General features: G+C 35.3%; 1 protein-coding gene across 15 annotated transcripts in view; it reads left to right on the top strand.

Annotated features, from left to right (window-relative positions):
• Positions 1-2,536: 2,536 nt before the first annotated feature.
• The window catches only part of beta-Spec (beta Spectrin), a 44,857-nt gene continuing 24,561 nt past the window's right edge, over positions 2,537-22,832 (top strand). For 6 of the 15 annotated variants that reach the window (XM_064436275.1, XM_064436271.1, XM_064436274.1 and 3 more), the window contains exons 1-4: positions 2,539-2,853; positions 19,293-19,464; positions 21,531-21,682; positions 22,562-22,735. In XM_064436275.1, the coding sequence (XP_064292345.1) occupies positions 19,329-19,464; positions 21,531-21,682; positions 22,562-22,735 (462 nt within the window). In that variant the 5' untranslated portion in view covers positions 2,539-2,853; positions 19,293-19,328. Of the gene's footprint in view, positions 2,854-4,667; positions 4,687-5,409; positions 5,554-18,958; positions 19,073-19,292; positions 19,465-20,494; positions 20,612-21,530; positions 21,683-22,561; positions 22,736-22,832 lie in introns of those variants that run through there. The other 9 variants (XM_053752419.2, XM_064436269.1, XM_053752417.2 and 6 more) reach the window with 6 other exon arrangements.

Below are 22,832 nucleotides of genomic sequence, written 5' to 3'. Positions count from 1 at the left end.
TTAATGAACACGAAATGGCATTTTTGAGCCAATGTTTAAAATGTTAATAAATTATAGCCATACAAGACTGCGCCTCGACACTTCCAAAGTCTTCTCATTTTTAGTTAGTCCGATATTTATTTTATAATAATTTTAGTATTAGTTTAATGTAATAATAGTAGTAGTTTAATGAAAACAATTTGAGGTGGCGCTTTTGATATGTATCGTTAAAGATATTTATTGTATCTTTGCCGACAGATGGGTTAGGGATTGGCTAGTATAGATTAGTTCATTAAGTACAGAGAACATTAGCGCTACCTCGAAAACTAGTATGTAGTTTATATTGTCTGGAATTTTGAAGAGAGATTGTGATACCTTATGAAAGGAATGTATGTTTTTATTTTATACATTTTTTACTTGTACACATTTTTGTAATAAAACATTTTATAAATAATCAGTCTATTACTTAACCTTCATTAAATATACATGATAAATATCAACCTCACTATAGATGGTGGAATACAGATAAATGGCTTGTTACACGGAGGCTGGCACATGGATATAATCCAGATGGCTTTTCATCATTCATCCGTGTAGTGTAGCCAGCAGTTGTCAAATGATTTATGGCACATTCGCTTCTCCAATCAAAGACAGCCTGTCCAACGTCGTTTGGATGAAATCATCGTTACCATGTGGCTACCACAAAGACGGGTGTGCTACCTTGGTGCCGGGGCACAAAAAAAAAGAAAAATTTCAAAGGTCAATTGACATTTTCTTTTTGTAAGTATAATTTTTCTTTTTGGTATGTTTATTTGATTGTGCCACGTGAAATCTAAAAACCAATGGCCTGAACTTAATGAAATTTGGAAGATAGGTAGGTAGATAAGAAATGTTGATCGAGGCGAAGTCCATGTATTCGGCGTAAGGGCGTTGGCGTAAGCACAGACCATTTTGGACGTAAGCAACCGACCTTTTTATTTTTTGTTGATCTATGGCAACGGAACGTATAGGAATCACTTCATAAAACAATAAAAAAAAGAAAAAGTTTCAAGATGCAATTATTCTACTTTTGCTTGCTAGGTACTCATTTTCCATGTGATTCTGGTTCTGGTACATATATACATAGGGAAATGATAATTTAATAATGTCGCGAATGTGATAATATTTCCGGTTCCGGTTCAAAGTATTTTATTTTGTTGGTAATATTGCACAGTATTACTATGTCTTGCCAGGTAGATTCTTATAATTTACCTAAATGTACAGTGATTTGATTCACGTTTGATCCAATATTTGAAACGCTACTTTTAATAATTTAACAAAGTAACAAGTCTCCAAACAAAATCACTGTGATATACGAGATACATGACGGACATGACGAGACTGAGGAGGATTCAGTTTTTGCCATTTGGTTACGAACCCCAAAAATGATTTGTTTATAAAGATTAATGTCTGTCATTGCGTTGACACTGTCTTTAATGATTATTGACATGATTCGCTTAAATTATTGGAAAATTTATTTGAAAACTTGGCAACATTTACTTTTAACAGTCAAGGATGCCAACAAACAGAATTGAGGTCGACGCTAGTGTAGCAGTTACAGAGTCTACATTGAAAATCGATCGACTACAAAGGTACAATTACCTTAAATTTTATTTATTAATTAGTGTAATTAACAGTTTTCGTTATTTGTAACATTTTATGTAACAAGTATTGTATTTTTTACAGACATTCAATTCTAGATAAAATGTTTTGTCACTATCGCACTCTATAATATTGACAGAAAGAGACAAAACATATTTTAGCAATATCTTTTAACTTTTTTATAAATAACCTGTTTATTGCATCTGTCGTGTTTTTAAAAAGAATGCTTTTTTATATAATGTTACTGTTATAAACTACCTGTTACTGTAATCGATTTGTTTTGATTCGATAATATACCACATCTCTACTTATGAACATGATGTCATTCCTGTCAAAGAGTAAATTGGACTGTACAAAATAGAAGGTCGATTCTAGACGATTTTATGGAATGTGTGTACCTAACACTTCCAAAGTTCCAAACAGCGCATAGCAAAGATAATAGTGGCGAAACAAATAGGTTTAATAATTTTTAGCTTTATTTAGCCTTAGAAAGAAAAAGCTGGAAGTAGCTAACGCGAAATTGAAAGAATTGTGCTCGTGCTTCTGAAGTAAATATAAATTTTAACTTTTTTATGAATAGAGATAAAAATATGTAAACATCAAAATCAGATTTAGATTCCTTTCTTTCTAAATAAATAAATAGAGCGTTTTGCGTCTTTTATATAGGCTGGTTTAATGGCTTTTACTTATGAGGTTTCTCCCAATACCTAGGTATCAACTTTTGTATAAGTAAGTGAATTACAATAGAAAATAATTTAATTAATAAGTGCAAATCACATATTGTTACAAATAAAACAAGCTGGTACACGCCTACTCCTACCTACCAGTACCTATTTAGGTGGCTCTTATATTCGATAGGTAGAATACTTGCAATGTGGCTGTCTGTATAATACTTATCTAATCTATGCTATGGGCGGACCAGAAAGGTAGGGTGATGTGATGCCGTGATGCTTTCGCGACGGTCTTTCGCCTCGCCCTCGAAGCCGTATTCGTACTCGCGGATGATATTGTAGTTATTTCTACATGAATTACGATTATTCTTGATCGCCAGCTAAATAAAGGTTATGTTTTTGAAACTCAAGACCAGTTTAAAGACATTTTATCAAGTTTTGGTGCCGTGAGTGAATTTGTACGATTGGTCACAGTTCCCGGAATAAGTGTTATATTGTGTGTATGACGAAAGTTTGTGTGTATTTTTGATCTGGGACATAATTCCTGGATATAAAATAATAGGTAAGTGCTTTTCAGTTAAAGTTTTGCATAGAAATCCCAATTGGATTCACTTTTGATTTTATTCCAGTTAGAAGTCGAGTAGGAGTCTCCAAAAGAATTCACTGAGTTACTATTAACTAAATAGGTAGTAAAGCAATAACCCTAGTAGGTACGTAAGTACGTATAATCTTTCTTGCAAAAATATGATTTGACCCTTTTTGCTGGTTTCTCACTGCTTCGGCTAAAATTCGTGATAGCAACCAACAGTTGTTTTTTATGGAGTTCAAATAACTATTTAGTGGAATAATTATTTAACAATAATGTTTGTGGGGGTCCAGTTATTCAGTTTCAGTACCTACTATTTAATAGGTACCTACTTGAAACTAATAATGATTGCCTGATAAAAAAAACACCTAGTTTAAACTTCAAATCTAACTCCTTCAGTCATATTCTTCATGGCTTGGTGTCATGGTCTAAGTGGAATGTACCACATAATGGAGAAGGCCTTTCCCATTTAACTCACTAAGTAGATGATAAATTATCCAACTAGAGCTACTTTTAGAAGTAGCTGCTCGTCTATGGGAACTACTATATACATGGATCAGATTGGTATATAAACTCAGATGGCAACACTGTTTGAATGAGTTTCTTTCAGCATTTCTTCTCAGCAGTGGGTGTTCCGAAATGCTAGTATTTAATGTAATGTAGGCAATGTTTAGCTTTGGTAAATATCATTTAATTTAGTGTATGACGTGAAAAACTACCTGTGAAGGCCTAATTTCGAAGTAATTTATTTGATTTTGATTTTGCTATAGGTTTCAAACCTGGGACCTTTCGGTTCACAGGGGGGTGTTTTAATGATTACAACACCACTGCTTCAGGGTTGTTTATCATTATAATTTCTTGTTTAAATTATTAACATTTATTTTTGGTTCACTTTTTTCTTTTCCACCCAAAGGTTGGCTGAAAAAATTGCTGGAAGACTGACTTTGTGCTCATTTATATTAGGCTATAACAAATGTTTCTTTTTTAAATGGTGCAATAAGGCAAACTGTAGTTAGCGAGTAAAGAGAAGAACCCAAAATAGGTCTGAAACTCCCCTGGAAATCATAATTAGATGAAAAAAATCAGGAATCAATCTAAAATTGAACCCAAATTAAATGTTTTCTTGATTGACATGACTATATATTAAAATTACATGTTAAAACTCTCTTTATTCATTACAAAAATGTTACAATTTATTTGTAAATATTAATTCAAATTTGTAAAAATTTTGATTTCTGTAGGGTACTTATATCAATAAAATCCATTTGTTTTGAGACCTTTGGAAGACAATAGGGGAGCCCTTTACCCAGCAGAGGGACATATAATACAGGCTATTTAAAAAAAACTTGTCAAGATAGTAGGTACTAGACTGCAGAAGATGACTTTACTGTATTAAACTGTATTATTAAATAAAGGGTACTAAATAAAATAATTAGCCATTAAATATATACCCATAACTATGTAATAATATACATGATGTGTCACAAAATATTTGAGAAACACTAAAAACTAAGTACCTAATCCATAAAAACTAACTAATTAAAATTCTGCTAATTTATAAACACAAAATCAGAGGGCAATCATTACGTCATTGTGGCCTGTGGCATGGCATTGAATGTCAATACTTGAATGCCTCATTCATGTCAGCCATTCATAAGTACTTTGGTATCCTAAGAGCATGTATAATGAGATGTTTGAGTGTGCCACAAAGGGTCAGACTGGCTACAGTCCTCTGTTTCCTGTGAAGTCAGCTCAGCCTGAGGGCCACAATCTCGGCATTCTCAGTGCTTAGCACTAGGTAGTGCTAAGGTTTTGGATTTTTTTTCATTAATTATAGGTTCAAAATGAACATAGTTTCACCTCACATGAATGAATTTAACAATTATTTAATTTTACTTAGTATTATTTAAAGAAATTATTTTTTTCTGTGTAAGATAATCATAACTTTAAAGACAGCTGTGAATGATGAGAGGGCTACTTTATGCTTATTATTTAGATATCTAAAAGCTTCAAGTAACATTGAAGCCAAAACAAACATGATAAAGCTTTTGAACTCTGGCCTAAAACATGGGTTTATCAGATTCAAAAATTGAATGATCATGAGGGAATAGTTAAATATTGTCTACCCCTGCTTCCAAGAAATTATTGTAGGTATGTTTGTAGGTACCTATGTACACATCCAAAGAGTGTTCACATTGTGTGGCAAATAGGCGTTACAAGGTCGTTTTGTATCTCAAGGAATTTGAGGAGAACAGGTGTTTCCATATTATGATGAAATTTTCCCCAAAAATTGTTACAATAATTTGTGTTTGATATTGACAAATTAGCAGATATGCTAAACATCGTACCTATTTGGTTTAATTTCAAGTGACACATCCTTTTTGTGTCAACAGTTAATTTGTGTGTAAAATGAATGGAGATTTGAATTCCCCGATATAAAGGGTTTTTTAGCTGGGGTGGCAATGTAGGGGGCGGGGCGTGCGTGCACTAGGGATATGCGGCTCGCCGGCGCCAGGAGCCCCAAGCCCGATCGATATTGCCGTGTTCACAGTGAGTCCACGCCGCGGCGCGACAGAGCCGGTCGCTGCGACTCGTGTTTTCGTGTATTCCCGAAAATCTGTGAAGTGATACTTATTGGATGTGCACGGAAATGAGATAGTCCTCGATTTAAAATTGGTACGTGTTTAAGATTCAGACAACTCATTGGATTAGATTTCCGGTTTTGGCCTGTGTAAGGATCAATAGTGAGGTTTGAGTTATGATGTCACTAGGAAGTTGAAATATAGTCATGTGAACATTAGTGTTACTTTAATTTGATTAAGGCCATGCGCCTAATAAATAAAAAATACCTATATAGATAGATACAATGATATGTTACTCTATATTTATTCAGAGTTTAGTGGCCAGTTAAATATTTTTAAATTGATGAGTAGTAAGAACTTGAGCTGGATATGGATGGGCATTTAAAAAATAAAACATTTAGCGACCTTATGGCTCTTGAACGTCAGTAAATTTTGCAATCACTAAGCAAATAGGTACTATGACGAGTTGCGACAAAAAGTCTTCAACAATTTTCAATGTCATTGATAAGACATCTTTTGTGATACTGCTGAAAATGTACATACCTATACGTAGTCATTTTATTTTAATGTTGTTGCAACTTAAGGAACTGACTGTTTGCCTGTTCTTCTAATATCTTTCGAAGTCGTATGATATCCGCTAGATCGCTACCTAGTTCCGCCCCTGTCAATGAGGTCAGTCGCGCAGACGTACTGATGTATTGACAGATGGACTGGACACTATCGAGATTATGATGTTTGTGACGATTATGATTAAAATTGTAGCATGGAAACTGAAAAGAATTAAAATCCAATATTTTAAATCTTTCGTCGTCAAATAAAAATAATCATTTGACGTATATTTGGATCATAAAACTTATTTATAAAAGAAACTTCAAAGCACTCTGTATTAAATTTCAACGATTTGGTTTGCTGTAACTACTGGGATAACTATGGTAGAGTTGTAAACAAAAGGCGTTATTCAACTGAAGTGAGGCTGTGTGAACTTCTATTTCTTCCCAAGACCGAAACAGCAGATGATTGGCATTGTCGAGATAATGTTTATATATCTTGTCTAGATGATATCATAGCCAAGGATCCATTTTTATTGTGAGGATTGTGAGGTCATCTACTAATTTATAGTGTTTCCACTTTATACCTACCTACGTACATATTTTGAGACAAACTTATAGATGTAACTACGATTCGTAGGTGACGAATATTAGTTATATACTTACTCATCATATATTATTTTAAATAATAATGCAGTTTATCGGTTTTAAAGTAGGCAAAATTTTTTGAATAGTGATAAGCTGACATATTCAATACTTCATGAACTCATCGATTATGTTTATATACGATCGAACCAAAATTTGCAAATTGGCACACCTGGGTTCTCATTCTACATTCAATTAGCACAAAGATCATGCCAAATTTACTCCAGTTCGATCTGGACTCCACAACAACAAAAACCAAATTGTTAATTTCTCTAAGCATACCTACCAACTGTGTTATTATATTACTTACGCAACAGTTATTATCAGATAAGACCACGCCCGTAACTCTAGCTCGTCGCTCAAGCAAGTAGTAGCTATGAATAATTTTAGAGGTACTGGTTGTATGAATGACTCAGACATGCTTAATACGCCTGCTCTTATGTGCTAATGACAAAAAATGATCAGTGATGTCATGGACTGTTCTCATTGAAATACTATTTAGGTAGACCTGTGGATTCGATATCCCATTTGGATATCAGACCTTTGTTGATGTTATTTCATCTGTAGGCGTTGAGTAGCTACCTAAGTCTTAAGTTACAATGTATACGATGGTCGACAGAAAATTCATAAGAATTTTTGATAGGTACGTTTAATTGGTTTCGTAACCTATATTTGTGTAATTGAAGCACGATACACTTTTAGTTCACTTATCTGGTTATTATCCGTGTTAGGTTAGTATCGTTATTATCTTTGACCATTTAGTGCGTCGAGATATGATAAAATTCCTTGAGCCGATACTATGCATGTATGAATAGTCCTGACCTTTTATGCATGGCTTGCGCAATAGTGCATACAGCAACTGGTTTACAAGGATATATAATAGGTAGTCGTGCTTCCAGTCTCTCCGTTCTGTGCGCTTTATCAAGCAATTGAGAATTTCGGCTTCTCAGTTATCTTACCCTACATTGCTGCATGACCTCCCAATTGACCTCGAGACGTGCCGGTTCGATGACATAATCAAATCTTACAAACTTGAATCAATCAAATCGCATTGAAGTTTTCGTTCGTTCAACTTTCTTTGGAATGTCATCTAATTTTTCGTAGCTTCAGCTCTAAAGAAATTTGATCGATCAGTGCATAGATTAGCAATTAACCAAATGTTTTTTCTTTCATTTCAGGTGAGTTCGCTAATGGTGATAAATATTTATGGAACAGTCAATGTGACAAAATTAATGTGAGTCATTAAATGAACATCAAGGTCGTGATTGTTTTACAAATGGCCATGTCTATACATACCTACTACAGTCTGGCATTTAGTTCATATTTAAATGTTTTCGTTGCCCTAAACCTTCAGAACGTACAAACAGACGCCCAGTAGCTTTGGAATTCAACGGCATACTTTTTTTAGATGTCTAAATTTATCGTTATGGGGCAGTACGCTCGGAAGCGAGCCGACTGGACAAAGGTGCTCACGATTTAGAATTTGGAAATAAATAAGATAAATGTAAATAAATTGAAAGCCATCCTAAAATAAATTTTAATTGATCATAATAAAAAGAACTGCAACCATATAGTGATGAAATCTAGTATTAAAGCTATTAAGTATCTAGTTCTCTGCTAATGACTATAACGCATATGTCAATCAAGCTTTTTGTTGCAAAATAGTAAATAGTACTATAAAGTATAGTAATATGATCCCAACCCGAATATTATAGCACTGTAGCGTAGCACACACTAACGGGTGTGTGAGTACAACATGTAGCCGTAGTTTTGCTGTATTAGTTTATACAGCCCACAAAAATTCTGCTACGGGCAATTTTTCTCGTGAACGTGGCCGACTTTTGAAGTGTTGTAATACAGAAAGTTGTACATCGACATTTCACTATTCACTGCGCAATCAAAGTAAACCTTTGTGAACTGATGGCCAAGTAGGTACCAATCAGATTTGCGTCCATCTTGGTCTTCGAAAAAGCAAGCTAAAAGCGGACGTCTGGCCCTTTCACGGTTGAGCAAACTAAACGTTAATTGCGCTAACAAAAGGGGCATGCCGGAGAGTATGCTTTCTACTGCTCCGCCTCGGCAATCGACTGCAATTGACCATTGTTGCCCTGTGTACTCATTCTATTTGAATTTGATTTCAAGCTAGAATTTGGCCATTATTTACATTTCATAAAATTGTTTTTACGACCAAACTAAATGTAGCCTAGCACTTACAATGACGAAAATAAAACGTCTATGTGTTATCGATTTTAGTTTTCATAAAAGTGAATTTTCATGAACATCCTTAACATGGATATGCTATACTAGTCATTCATTGAAATTTTTCGTTAATCAAATAAGCAATAAAATGTGTGTACAAAAAAAATAAAACGAATGACCAAATCAATAACTATTTAGGCAAACAAGATCCTATGATTGTCAATCATAGTAGTTCCGAATCAGTAGGTAGGTATAAAATAGAGGATACGAAATGGCACTTAATATTCCGATGGTGGAATCCTGAGTCCCGCTGTATCGGGGTCGATGAACTCGAATCCAGTCCATGTCTTGCACTCGCTCACGTAACAACCGCTTTCTGTGCATGTATAACATTTCTACGCACTCACATACACATGTAATGTCTGAATAGCTTAATGTCTAAATTGGACGTAGTTAATGTGTCTCGTCTATGCCCACTCATAGTTTGACGTCCCCATCCTTGTTATTGTCATTGCCTTCAGCTATCATATCAGTATTGCCTTCAGCTCATTATTTCATTCTAAACATTGGAAAACTAAGACGTTTTAAAGTTCATTTAAATAGATGATAAATCACCATAGCTATTGTTAGTGTCCTCAATTAGGTAATCATAATAACGATTTTGCCATGATTTCCATCGCTCTGAATCTTTACGATACTTTTATTATTATAAATACATATTTAAATTATAAGGTACTATACGAGATAGTAATTATTTGCTAAAAGCAGTCATATTCGTTGAAATAGAAGTCAACTCGCAACAACAATTTGCCGGTTGTTGGCTAGCAATTTACTACAATCAACTCAGACGCACGCGGGCTCTTGTTTCATAAACTATACACCGTATTAATTTATTCTGAATGAACTGATGTCATGTATTTGCCACTTAAAAACATAGTTTTAGATACTAATTTATGGTTGGTTTGTTTGTACTACTGAGTCTCGCAATATTTTAGAAATTATATATGTCAAGGTATCTGCGGCCAATCAATAACGTCTGTAACAAATTTACTTAATTTTGTATTGTTTTCGAAACTTATGAAAATTAGCACTAATTTATTTAATCTTTACATTGGCTTGGTTCGTATCAGAAATGAGGTCAGACTGCAGCTCGTTTAATCATTTATATTTTAACCACACAATGGTGGCTTTATTCTTTCCAGCGGAATTGCAGGCATTCGTGCGAAACTTGACCTATTTAATTTGTTTTACATTGATTTGCTGCATGTTTATTATTATATACCATTATGTACATTAACATCTAAATTTTATATCTTAATTTAAAATGAAATGATTCGTGTCGTATCCTAGGCTTGTGTGATAGATTTGGTACGAAGATATGATACAGACATAATAAGAATGAATATAGTAGTTAACTATAACCAAATACTAAACTTGGATTGCTTCACAAAATATACAGCTAGTTCTGTTAGTGATAACTCACCAGATTCCCTCAGCTTTCTCCGACAGTCGATTCTCTATTGATATTATGGAAAGTATGTTCAGTTTGCGCAGCGATGCACATAAATTTTCATTGTTGAGCCTTGGTTTGAATAATTCATATTATACGAAGTGTGCTATTACGGCCGACTGCCATACTGTTGTCAGTCTCACCTAGTTATTTTCTTTACTAAGAAACACTATACCGTTTCCCAGAATTATGAAACGTTTCTGTCTGTTACTGGCATTAAATTGGTTGTGATTATGGTTCGTATATATTTTTTTCAGGTTCAAACAAAGGCTAAAAAGTAGTATAAAGCAGACCAGGTTTCACCATGTTTTCACATTTATTTTTATGGACACCCTCTAAATGTTGTTGCTCTCACCCTATGTTTATTGAATTTGGTTATTTGAGCTATCGAGTTACACAGTAACATGATATGTTTTCTTGCCCCAAACTCAAACCTGTCGAAGCAAATATTCATTGAAGGAAGTTGACTTGTGTTCTAAGAAACTGTGGTTCTGTTTCCTTGCTTTGCCGTATTAGTCCTGTTGCTGTAACATACAAGTTCAGTTGAGATTATAAATTTCTGTAGCAACATCATCGCAATCCTTTCCTTCTTTATCCTCTTAAAATACGTTAACTTAAGTAGTTTCCTTCAATCTCAATCAATCATTTCCCAGTATTACCGTAATTTATATGGGCAATTCCTAAATATGATGATATAATGGCGTCATCATGGCTACATTGAGGCATTTGAGGCTGAGCTTGCATGTGGGTCTGGTCAGTGCATATTGCGCCATCTATTTAAGGAGTTGGGACGAGAGCTTTTTGGATTAACTCTTTTTGAGGACAGGAAATTGAATTGTACATGAAATCAACTACTGAATAAATGGGCCCTTCATCGTCAATGTGCTAGACCCGTATCACGTAGGTAAAAAATTGTTTTTGCAGCCCGTTGCTTATACGTCTAAAGCAGCGTCAGCCCTACTATAAGACTATAATATATATATTTAGGTTCGTTCAGAAAGTGGGATCTATCGAAATGTTAGATTTTCAATCTGTAAATCATGATTGTGATCTTCATTTATATCAGTCAAGTTACTAACCAGGCTGAGAAAATATTTGCTGATGTTATTGTTCGAAATGAATCGAACGGTCGATGAGTAGTGAACGGTTATTTGGATTGTTTCTCTCGGAGATGGCGCGTCGCGTCGGCGTACTACATTCCCCGGCAGCATGCAGTGCATGTGTCGGCATCGGCATAAAACCGGTCGTTCGCGCACAAACACCGCCGGCCTTCGCCGCTGTATCCGACGCCTGGTGACGTCACCCACGCTTATGTCATACTATAACGAGCTATATAATACCACTATAACTCTTAGCCTTAGCCCACTTGTAACGTTTGGTACTGGATCAATTACTTTATTGCGCTGGGTCTCTCAGGATGGCTTTTACTGTTGCAGACCTTGCTTGATTTCATCTCTTGCAGTATCGCGTTTCGAAGAATGCCGTCACTTCTTTAAACATTATTGGCAAAAAATTACTTGATTAATTTGTACAATAATAATTATAAAGTTGATGATTAAAATATTTGCGTGTTTGTAGCGCATTGCTCGGTCGAATCTATTTTCTATGCGATGAATCAATCGATACACGCTCGAACTTATGATTCTCTAATTATGATCGGTAGCTTCGCCAAGTCGATACTCACTTGTTTTACGCCTTCATGCACGATTGGATGGTCACGAGCGTTTTCTATGAAAATATTCGTTCTGCATGACTGACTGTTTGGCTGTCTGATCAGCATAGTGACGTCAAGATACATTGTAGAATAATACTTCATATGTTGGTCAAGTGAGACCACGACTGCCTTATAAATTTCGTCTTGCGTCATCGCAATACTCTACGTGCGAAGTGTTTACTATTACAATGTTACAATAAAATAAATAATGAAAGTAGGCTCCGACAGTAATTGTTGGACCAATAATAATGTTTTAAAGTAAACAAAGCACCCAATAAAGCGTTGATTTGCCATCGACACGCAAAGAAGAAGTAGTTTAGTTAGTATTTTGGTTTACAGTATTTACGACATTATATGACTTATTATTTTAAGATAATTGTATTATTCTAAAGGCTGTTTTCGGTACACAAGAAAAACTAAGTAGTATTTAGTTTGTCCTCCATGTATCAGTTTCACTCAGCATTAAATTTGATTCGTGGATGGCAACAAATGAGGTGTATCCTACTCTAAAAGTTCAGTGCCGACGCCCACGCACCACTCATTGACTTCCATCTCACCCGGTTCAGATGCAGCAACTAATACTATGACGTGAATTCTATTTTCATACATGACGATATCTAGAGTACCTTCTCACTTATTGTTGGATTGATTTTATACTTCCTTTATTTCGTTTAAGTCCATTTCGTGTTAGTGCATCATTGTCTTTTTATAACTTACTACCTATACTATAAGTATAAACTTTAAAACACCTCTAGCGAGTAAAAATTCAAGTGTGGTAAGTGTGATCTGTGATCTTAAACCCAAAATTTTCTCCCGATGTCAACTCCACAGCACAGTCATGAAACAGCACAGCTGGTCTTAATATTAAATTTATTGTCGTTTCTTTTTCTGACCTTTACCAAATCACATCGTCTTAAATAATCGTCCATTAAGACTAGACATAAACACAGAAACTGGACGTGAATCTAACATCGGCGTCCTCGTTCCCAACTCCATCTTAAAATTGGAGTATACGAGTATGGACGTCTAAAAATAATCGATTCTGCGTAGAAACCGTACATTTGCCTAATAAAATGACCTGCAAAGAAGCGTTGGTTTGCTCCGGTCACTGACGTTGGTATTAGCGCCTCCACCACTCCGGTGGGTGGTGGATGTTCTCCACAGGGTGACATGTATTTACTTACACAATCCGTGGGTGTCACAATGGCCTTTATTTACCGTGAGTACTGTGCCGTGAATGATTGAAAGGCACTGACATTTTCCCCATATATACTCACCTCGAGTCCTTTTTCTTGCAGAATTTTGTTTTCTCTTTAGTCCATTTTATTTTATTTTTGAATTTGGTGGATGTTTTATTTTATTGATCATTCAGAGCATTTGCAGATACATACAGCCTAACTTTCCAGTTTTGTGATTTACCGTTGCGGTTTTTCGACCGGATATCCTTTTGTTTCTGTTTAGCGTCATGTTTCGTGCCAGCGAACATTTTGTTTATTATTTATAACATACGGTTGTGGCCTGCAGAGGGGAGCATTTTCACGCGAGGGAGCCTTGTGATTACCCACAGGTAACTGGGATTCCCCACTTTACTTCAACTACACTTGATTCTATTTTTAAACGTATTAGTTTCAAGTACAAAATCTAGTCAATGCAATGAAGGTATTGGTGAATTTGGCACTCAGCTAGCTATGGGTGTAAATAAACTCGTTCTATTTTTGAATGTGATTCTATGTCAATGGACTTATGGAAACTGGCACAATAATGGAAATTCTAACCCATCCGTTGATATAATCGTGGCGGTTTTTGGTCACTACTCTCAATCTACTTTGAATTTGTTGGGGTTCGTGGGAATTGGAACTAATCACATCATTAAATTTATCCAAAAGTAATCGTGGATCATAAAGAAAAACCGTCACGTCGATGTAAACATTATTTTTTCAGTTTATTGATTTAGTGATTCTCACGACATGTCACGCAGTTTCACCGTAAAACATGATTACCGTATTAGAGACACATAACAATAGAGATTTGTTTCGTTCGTGCGATTCCACCGCACGCGATCTGCGTCGCTCTCCGGGCGCGGTTTCTATTTGGGTTAATGAATTCGTCCCCGCGCCAGCCATGGGAAGTGCCTGTTAGCTCCGTCCGTTATCCGCCTCGACACTTCTATTGCTATCTAGCAAACCTGCCTTAGATTTTTTGTCAGACTGAATAAATCCTTACATATTATAAACAAAATTGCTGGTCTTTAATAACGGAAATGTGGTGTATGTTTACAAAACAAATGGTGTTCCAGAAGAGAAAAAAATACCTCACAAATTATGTGGAGTTATATTCCGATCAGATTCGATGAAAATAACATTGATTGTATTGCAAGCGCACTTTAAAAATAATCAGCATATTGTCAATTTATCTCAACATTACGTGTTAAGAATCCTATATATAACCCCGGCCATGATGTCAACGGTGCAAGTCAGACGCTTGAAATCGTGCCGATTATTTGGTAGGTTGTGTAATCAAATTATTTGAGTAGATCGTGTTCACGAAATATTCCATTCTGATAATCCAGTTCCAACAGATGTAGAGTATTCAGAGGAAACAATTTATGAAAAATGAAACAGTTTTTATAAATCAGAAGACAAGCAAACCACCTTAATATATTTTATAACTGTAATTTGTGGACTTTTGCCATGTGTAGAGATAGAAATTAATTCGCATCCTGCAGCTCTGAATAAGGTTTATAATGCACATAATAATGAGTCATTTAATTTGTATTCCTAGATGGAAGATAGTCTTGCCTGCCGACTGCTGGCTATGTGGGTCAATGATGAACAGGGTGGGGTTTTTATTTGTACTTGTCTAACAACGAATGTGTTATAGGGGACATGTCAACACTGCAATATTGCTAGGTTTGATCGAAAGCAGCAGTAATGGATTGATTGATACATTATCGCAAATTCATGCCATCTAGGCCAATCCTATCAGTAGAGGGCAGCCTATATATGAAAACTATGTTCTAAAGCCTTTGCATTTAATAATTTTGGATGCTCCAAAATACGTACCTAGTAATTGTATTCGTCAGTTGCACAAGGATGCGTACCACGGAATGCGTACTATATTATTTCACTCGCATAAATTTTAAGTAGTGATTACGGTAATTATAAACACACACCTAACAAAGTGATTAGATATTGCATACGTCTTTATTTTAAGTAATTTTAAGTAAAACGAGTACTGCAAAACTTCATCAGAATCTATACAATTTATACGTTTCAGTTCTACAACTCTCTTGATTTGATCTCCCTAAACCACTTTACCATTGGAATATCTGGGTTTTATTGTATTACAACAAAACTGCAATTTGTTAAATTTTGAGAAGACACTTCTCGAATCGCAAAAAATGCACAGAGTATCTCTGCATTTTTACCTTTAGAGTGTAAATAACTGTAATCCCCAGTCATGCAAGAGTCAGGATATCCGGAGTATTAGAGCGAGCGAGTTCACTGGTGTGACGCGTTACGTGCGTCGTCTCGTCCCCTTGTAATCGTTCGTCGATAGCTTCACGTCTAGCTAGACAAAGTAATAATCTGTGTGGGAAGAGTCTTCTTTATACAAGACTGACAATTTCATGTATTTGGATGACTGTGTTGTAATGTGGACTAATTTTTCTATTTTATTTTAACAAAACTCATTTTCGTTATCTGTAATTAATGTTTTGGTTAGCTTAGTTTTATTCAGGATAAAATATATTGTTATGGGTAGCAAATATTTAATGACTAATAGGAGCCAATCTATTGAGTTACGTTGATTATTTTAATTATCAAGCTTTGTTCATATATTGTACTATTACATAATGGGAATGAAGTTACGTCCATATTTTAGGCTGATTGAACCATTCAAGTCAGATTTATTACTTATTTGATTGGAGTCGTTTGTAAGCAGCATCGCAAGCAAGAACTTATTTCACAAGCCTAAGTTTCAATACCGTCTGCGTGGGGAGCCGACTTGGACTGTGGCTCCTACCGAGGCCTTTTAACAGCAAAATTGAGGCTTTTGTTGGTCGTGATCGCGACTTTTATAACAGGGCATTGCCATTTTGTAGCGTTTTTTTTTGCTTTCAGGTATGTACGAGAAATTTTGTGGTTTTATATCATTCGAAATTATGCTGCAGTACTTTCGAATAGTGTTCACACTCTTTCGATCTTTTATAAGTTCTTGCAAACGATCTATCTACATTAATGTAATACCGTGAACATATTTCTATAGTATTCGTTGGTACCAAAATACTAAGCAAAGCCTATATTGTGTGGGATTTAATATGGTTATATTGTTTCGGATTTTAATAGCACCTTTATGACCGCAGTGCCGCCATGGTCTATGGTGGCGTTTAATGGCCATGGTGTATTGACGTCGCCATGTCTGCCTGCTCGGGTCAACGACCCTCGGCCTGCTCGATAAGTCGCTTTAGAGTAGTTATTTCTTTTACGCTTATTGAACGGGTAATCTAGGTTTATGTGTTTCATTAAGTGCCTGGTAGTAAACTGATTATTTGTCTGCATATGAGGCAATAAAAATTATGGTGGATGTTACTGTTTCAACAGTTCTTATTGAGTATATACAGAAAGTAATTTCCAGTACCTATCACTTTCAAACATTACGTTTCTTTTTATCACAACATAATTTCTGTGATAGTAATTTTTTTGAACCTGTAAATATGTATAAAAAGGCCTGCCTCAGGTCATGGACAATTTGCTCAGACGGTTGTGAACACAGTTCAGATTACTTGAAATTGTTTTCAATGCTGGTTTCATAAAATTAAGTTTTGTTACTTTGATATTTAAATAAGACAATATCTGCATTATTTAAGGTTGTTTTGATAATATTGTAGATTGTATGGCTGTATTTTCATGACTATTGCAGTTAGTCGCTAGGTTATTATTACAATCTTTTATTTTGTTTATATGCCTATGCACAGCAGTGGGTCACGGAGGGCTACTATGATGATGATTTCGTTCCACCTGCCCCGATGTTTGCTTGTCTGTCTGTAATCAAATCTTGCAAGTTAGATTTCACTTACTTCCAGTCCTACAAAGTTGAAATTTCCCACGTCGCTCCAGTTTCCATGATAATGCATTATTATGATAAGCATGACCTGATGGTGTACCTGTGATCGGCCCCCTACGAGGAAACTCCTAAACGGTTACAGCATGGGTTCTATCAGGCGTTAAATGCCACAAGAACTCAACGACAGTAAGCTTGTGGCAAAAATGACATTTTTGAAACTTGTGTTATTATTCTACAGTAACAATACCTACGGTTTACTATTACATGTATCACATATGTTTTAACTACTTGATCTAAATTAACCTAGATTTGAATTTCAAAGTCAGTTAAAATTATTTGAGTTCTTTTGTGTTGCAGTGATTTTCGCAAGAGTTAACTGTTATTGTTTTCTTGTGACATAAAAAACCACTATACTTAGTTTTAAATTAAATTTTAAACTGTAAAATTAGTTTTGGGAACATTATAATAATATATTGTTACGAACACCATTAACGCGAGTGTAGACGGTTTCGCATAGTATTTTAGAATTCGCATAGTATTCAATTTACGTTTCAATTCAATTCACGGTGCGAGTCCATCCAACGCTTAAAAAAATTGATGTATGGATTGGCGGGTAACGGAGACTTTCATAGGTTGGACCATTATGTCAGAAGGTCGCCGCAAACAATGATTTATCGTCGTAGTGCCGCAGCCATACACATTTACTGCGCTATTTTGAATGCCAATAATATATATGTATTTTAATTTTCCTAGAACTACTGAATAATGAATATATATTTTGTAAATGTAATCAAAAAGGGGCAATATGCATGCTTTAAAATCTGAATTTGGCATAATTGCATTGGTTAATTTAAAAGTTAGATCATTTTTAAATCTTTGATTATTTTAGTCTTCAAATGTCGGCTTGGCAAAAATGTCCAATTGTAGAATAGAGAAGTTTGTTTCGAGAGCCAAGGTGCTTACTGGGTGTGCTTCGGCATTATAAACTTTATTATTTTATAATCTTGTAGCTATTAATTTTAATTGTAAACCATTAATTTTGCCGTTACTTTCTGGCATTAAAGTTCCTGTTTGTGTACTTTCCGATCATAGAAAGTTGCAAGGTAAATACTGAACAAGATGATAGGACGAAGTATTATCAGATTTAACCCCGATTGCGAATACACCGTAGTACCGGCATTGAGTCATGCATCCAGCATTGCAGCTCAAAGACAAGATTTTATCATGTAGGTATGAATAGAACTTGTGTGGAGATACGTTTTTATTTGTAAGCCCTAGGATTGCTAAAAGATTTCTAGATTATTCTTGATATTATCTGCGTTTTAAAGTCTCAATTTTGAAATCTATAAATCAGTTAACGTATACAATCTAATGTTACTAATTGTTGTCTGAGCCGCTTAGCGGAGCACTATTATAATTAATGTAAGACCTCTAAATACATCCATGAAGAGAGCAATTTAGACTTACAATAGATGCTGTATATTCAATTGTTCATGTTCAGGACTATATATACCTACCATTGAGTGTTCAGGGAATGGTGATAAGTTGTTATATTCAGAGTGTTTAGAGAATCCCCTTCCCTTCGTCCATGACTCATGCCATGTGCATGATTAAAATACTTTTCTGTGATTAGCAGTGGTACGGATGGTCCCTCATTTTAGGTCTGGGATTACAAAGAAAGAACTAACAATAATGTCACAAGTACTGATTTCGCTTGGGTGCGCCGATAACTCTGCCTTGCCATATCTAATCTTATCCATTTCATGATGTCACTTCAAGTATCTACAAGCATTGCAGTTCTGTGTATAAATAATTTTCCTAAAGATTTAAGTGAAGCCTCGAATTATTATCGATGCAGTTTTTTTGTGATTTAGGTTAGGGATCTCAACGCCATTACAGTCTTGGCTAATTGGATAGGATCAACGGATATTATGTAACGTTTTTACTTTAATTAATTAAAACCTATTATGGGTGTTCAAATTGTTATTTAGATAATACGTCCATTCTTAACTCCATCCATTTTTATTATAGTGATTTTTAACCAGCCCATTACGGTGTTCCACTTCTGGGCAATGGCTCCCATTCTGTAAGTCTTGATCCAGAGTGACTAGTGATGCGAAGAAGTGCTAACAAAATGTATCTCTTTTTTCCAGATCTCTGAGCGTGGAGTGGTGAGGTAGTAGGTCGGGATGACGACCGACATATCGGTGTCCCGCTGGGACCCCTCCATCGGTCATGGTCAGGAGATCATCGACGAGTTCGAGTACGATGGCGGCAACTCGTCTTCGAGGCTATTCGAACGATCGCGCATCAAAGCGCTAGCAGGTAAATCGAGCTTTTCTAACCAATTCAACTATGATTTTATTTCAACTGTTTCATCCTATTATTTACATACCGCCTTAGAGATGTCAATCGATTGTAATGTGGGGCACATTAAAGTTTAAAAACTAAAGTTTATTAGGGATAATAAACCACAGTACATCTATATTTATATCTTAATCTAATTTACAAGTTATATTTATGCCGAAGCACCTCTCTTCGCTTCTTTAGATTTGCCAAGGTCAATGTTGATATAGGTCTTAGTCCTTGTGGTTAAGTATTTATCTTAATAATACAATCTCAATATTTGTCCACTGCTGAGTATTGTCTTCAGCATAGCTTGTCATTAGTAAATTGTTTTCTTAATGTGATATTTCCTTGTTGTCTTTTCTTTTCTTCTTAGGGTAAGTAACATTATTTATAGGTAAATTGCTCAATAGCATCTACCAGTACAGTTGTGTACCGTTTCAATGTAAACTAGGAATTCCGATCCAATACAATTACACAAAATGTCAACTACAACTGTAACTGTAATTACGGTAACAATTAAATTACTATAAAGATAAATAAAGGTAAATGATTTTTAAATAGCTGTTGATATTAAGTTGCTATGTTATTTTGTCCTTGTTCGTAGTTTTAATTTTATTTGTAAAATAAATGGGCACCTATGGTTTGTTATCTAAGCGGTTTTCCGTTTTCCTATAGTGATGGAGTGTTAAACAATTGGTTCAAAAGTTTAATTCAACTTGTTCAGTTTCGACAATATTTCACATATTTATCAGTGATGGTATAGTATGTGGCTATCTCAGATTTGATCGTTTACTCTTGTGTTTACTTACTCACGCACCTCACGCGTTCAGATTAAAAAGTAATGTTAAGTTATTCGTTAAAATTTCAATTATAAATAGTTTAATTAGAACCGGTATTAGTGTTATCGACATCTGGAGCGTTGGTATCGAATATCCTTGTGTGGGTCAGTTGGATTTTGTCGCTCTAATTCTTCCCGTTCTTTCGCTTGCTAACCCGAGTCAGTCGCCTGCGGATGTCGGCGACATGACATCGACAGACTGTTACGATCTCATCAAGAGAGGAATCGATATAGAAGTGCCTGGATTGGAGAATTATTACGACAAGGTCGTGCTTGAACTCAGAGGTTGGTAGTGCTGTGATAAGATAGTGTTTTGTTTGAAGACTTGTTACTACAGGTAGATGTTTTGTTACGTGATAATAGTGTGATGTGTGTGAAGGTGATGACGAATTTACTACAATATAAAACAGAATACTATATTTTGGCCTAGTTTACACTAACAATCGATAGTGTTTATAAAACAATAAAAATTACATCGTTGATGCATAGAGTAACGGTAAGAGACATCCTATTGACTTAGTAAATCCATCCTATATACCTAGTAAACGTACAGTGGGAAAGAAAATATGGCAGTGATGACGAAATCTTAGGCGTGACCATTATTAACAAGTACATTTTCCTCTTCGGATAAAGTCATGTTTAAAATAAAATGTTGACATTTGTTTTAGATTTAAAGATTCTGTAACATATGTATATTCTATTTATTTTAATTTATAAAATAAGCACATTTTTTTGTACTTGGCGAGCTATTGTACAATAATTATGATCATGTAGGATTAGGACGCTTTCCGCTCTACAGCGTGCGACTTGCTATCCGATCTGGTACTCAAGTTACACATATTAGTTTTCGAAAACCAACACCTAGGGCCGTCCAGGCGACCTGGAGTTATTGCAATGGCGCTGGCCGCCGCGGACGCAGGCGAAGACCTCCCCAGGACAAAACCTCCCATCTGGTCACCGCTGCGTGGTCGACCTCACTGGCGGTTATTGTGTTAACATTGCCTTTTTATAAAGTTTACCAAACCCTAATTTTTTGCTATGAAAATTCTTTATGTACATTTCATTAGTCCTCCAGGTCTGTTTTAATTCTAATCCAAATTTATCCATATCGATGAGAGATTTTGAGTTTTAATGATTTTTAGTTCTTGGTATTCCGCAAGGTTTAATTCTCGGTCCTATACAAATTATAATCTTTTGTTTGCAGACGAACGAGAAAGTGTACAGAAGAAAACCTTCCAGAAATGGGTGAATTCACATTTGGTGCGCGTGGGGTGCCGTATCGGGGATTTGTACGTGGACATGAGGGACGGCAAGATGCTGATCAAATTGCTGGAAGTTCTCTCCGGGGAGAGACTAGTAAGTGCGCTGATTATATCAAGTATCTCATATTTAATATATTTTTCAGATCAATTATATGTTTCTTAAAATAATGGGGCACCATATTTAGGAAAGAGTAAAACTACTTACTAATAAGTCTTGTTGTGTGTATTATATTGAATGTCTTTTAAATCTTATGTGACTTTTCTCCTATATATTATCTTACCTCCTATTTCCTCCTATCGTTTTTATAAGGATGTAAAAATTTAGAAATGAATAGATTTACAAACGTAATATTATGAACATCCACAGATCCACTACAGTATTTTTCAATAGCTGGAGCCAAAGTCTTTGGTGGTGCAGTATGTAAAATTAGCAATGCATATTTGTTTTGTTCTGTAACTCGAGTTTCGTTTCACATTGAACTGGGATTTCTGCGTTAATACTCTACAGCCGCGTTATAATTGGCTGCGTCTAGAAATTGAACCGTGAAACGCAAATGTTTAGTATTTTCCTCTGATATTAGATTGACTTGTGCAAGATCATGAGTAATGCTGGGTTTATGTATGCCTAAGTAATAATAACAAGCAATGTCTGAATATGATGCTATTCTCGTGATTCTCGTGGATTAACATATTCATATACAATGTGAATCATTGAGCATGTGAGAGTATTCATTTCATATTGATTATTATATGCAGTTGAAAACTTGTTTTAGGCAAATACATTTTGAAGTTTATACACTTAAATAATCGTCTTATCCGGAAAATAATATACAATAGGCAATACTAGCTACCTGTTAAATTCTATATGGTACAATAATAACTTTATTGACTTACAACCTGTGTATATTACTACAAATTCTAATTACACTGAATTGAAGTTTTTTTTGTTTAACAAAAATTATTAAATTTCCAGCCCCGGCCGACGAAAGGCAAGATGCGTATCCACTGCCTGGAGAATGTAGACAAAGCACTGCAGTTCCTGCGGGAACAGCGCGTGCACCTTGAGAACATGGGCTCCCACGATATAGTGGACGGCAACCCTAGGCTCAACCTCGGCCTCATCTGGACCATCATCCTCAGGTTCCAGGTGCGTAATGGTACCATTTGTTTCAATTATAGGCGGAAAACCCGGATTCGTTTTGTAATTAAATGAAGACTAAGATTTTAGAAAAAAATCTTTACCT

Source organism: Plodia interpunctella, chromosome 12 (assembly GCF_027563975.2).
Source record: "Plodia interpunctella isolate USDA-ARS_2022_Savannah chromosome 12, ilPloInte3.2, whole genome shotgun sequence".
Taxonomy (NCBI): Eukaryota; Metazoa; Arthropoda; class Insecta; order Lepidoptera; family Pyralidae; genus Plodia; species Plodia interpunctella.
The sequence above is the reverse complement of the archived record's forward strand: the minus strand, read 5'-3'. Positions and strand labels throughout refer to the sequence as shown.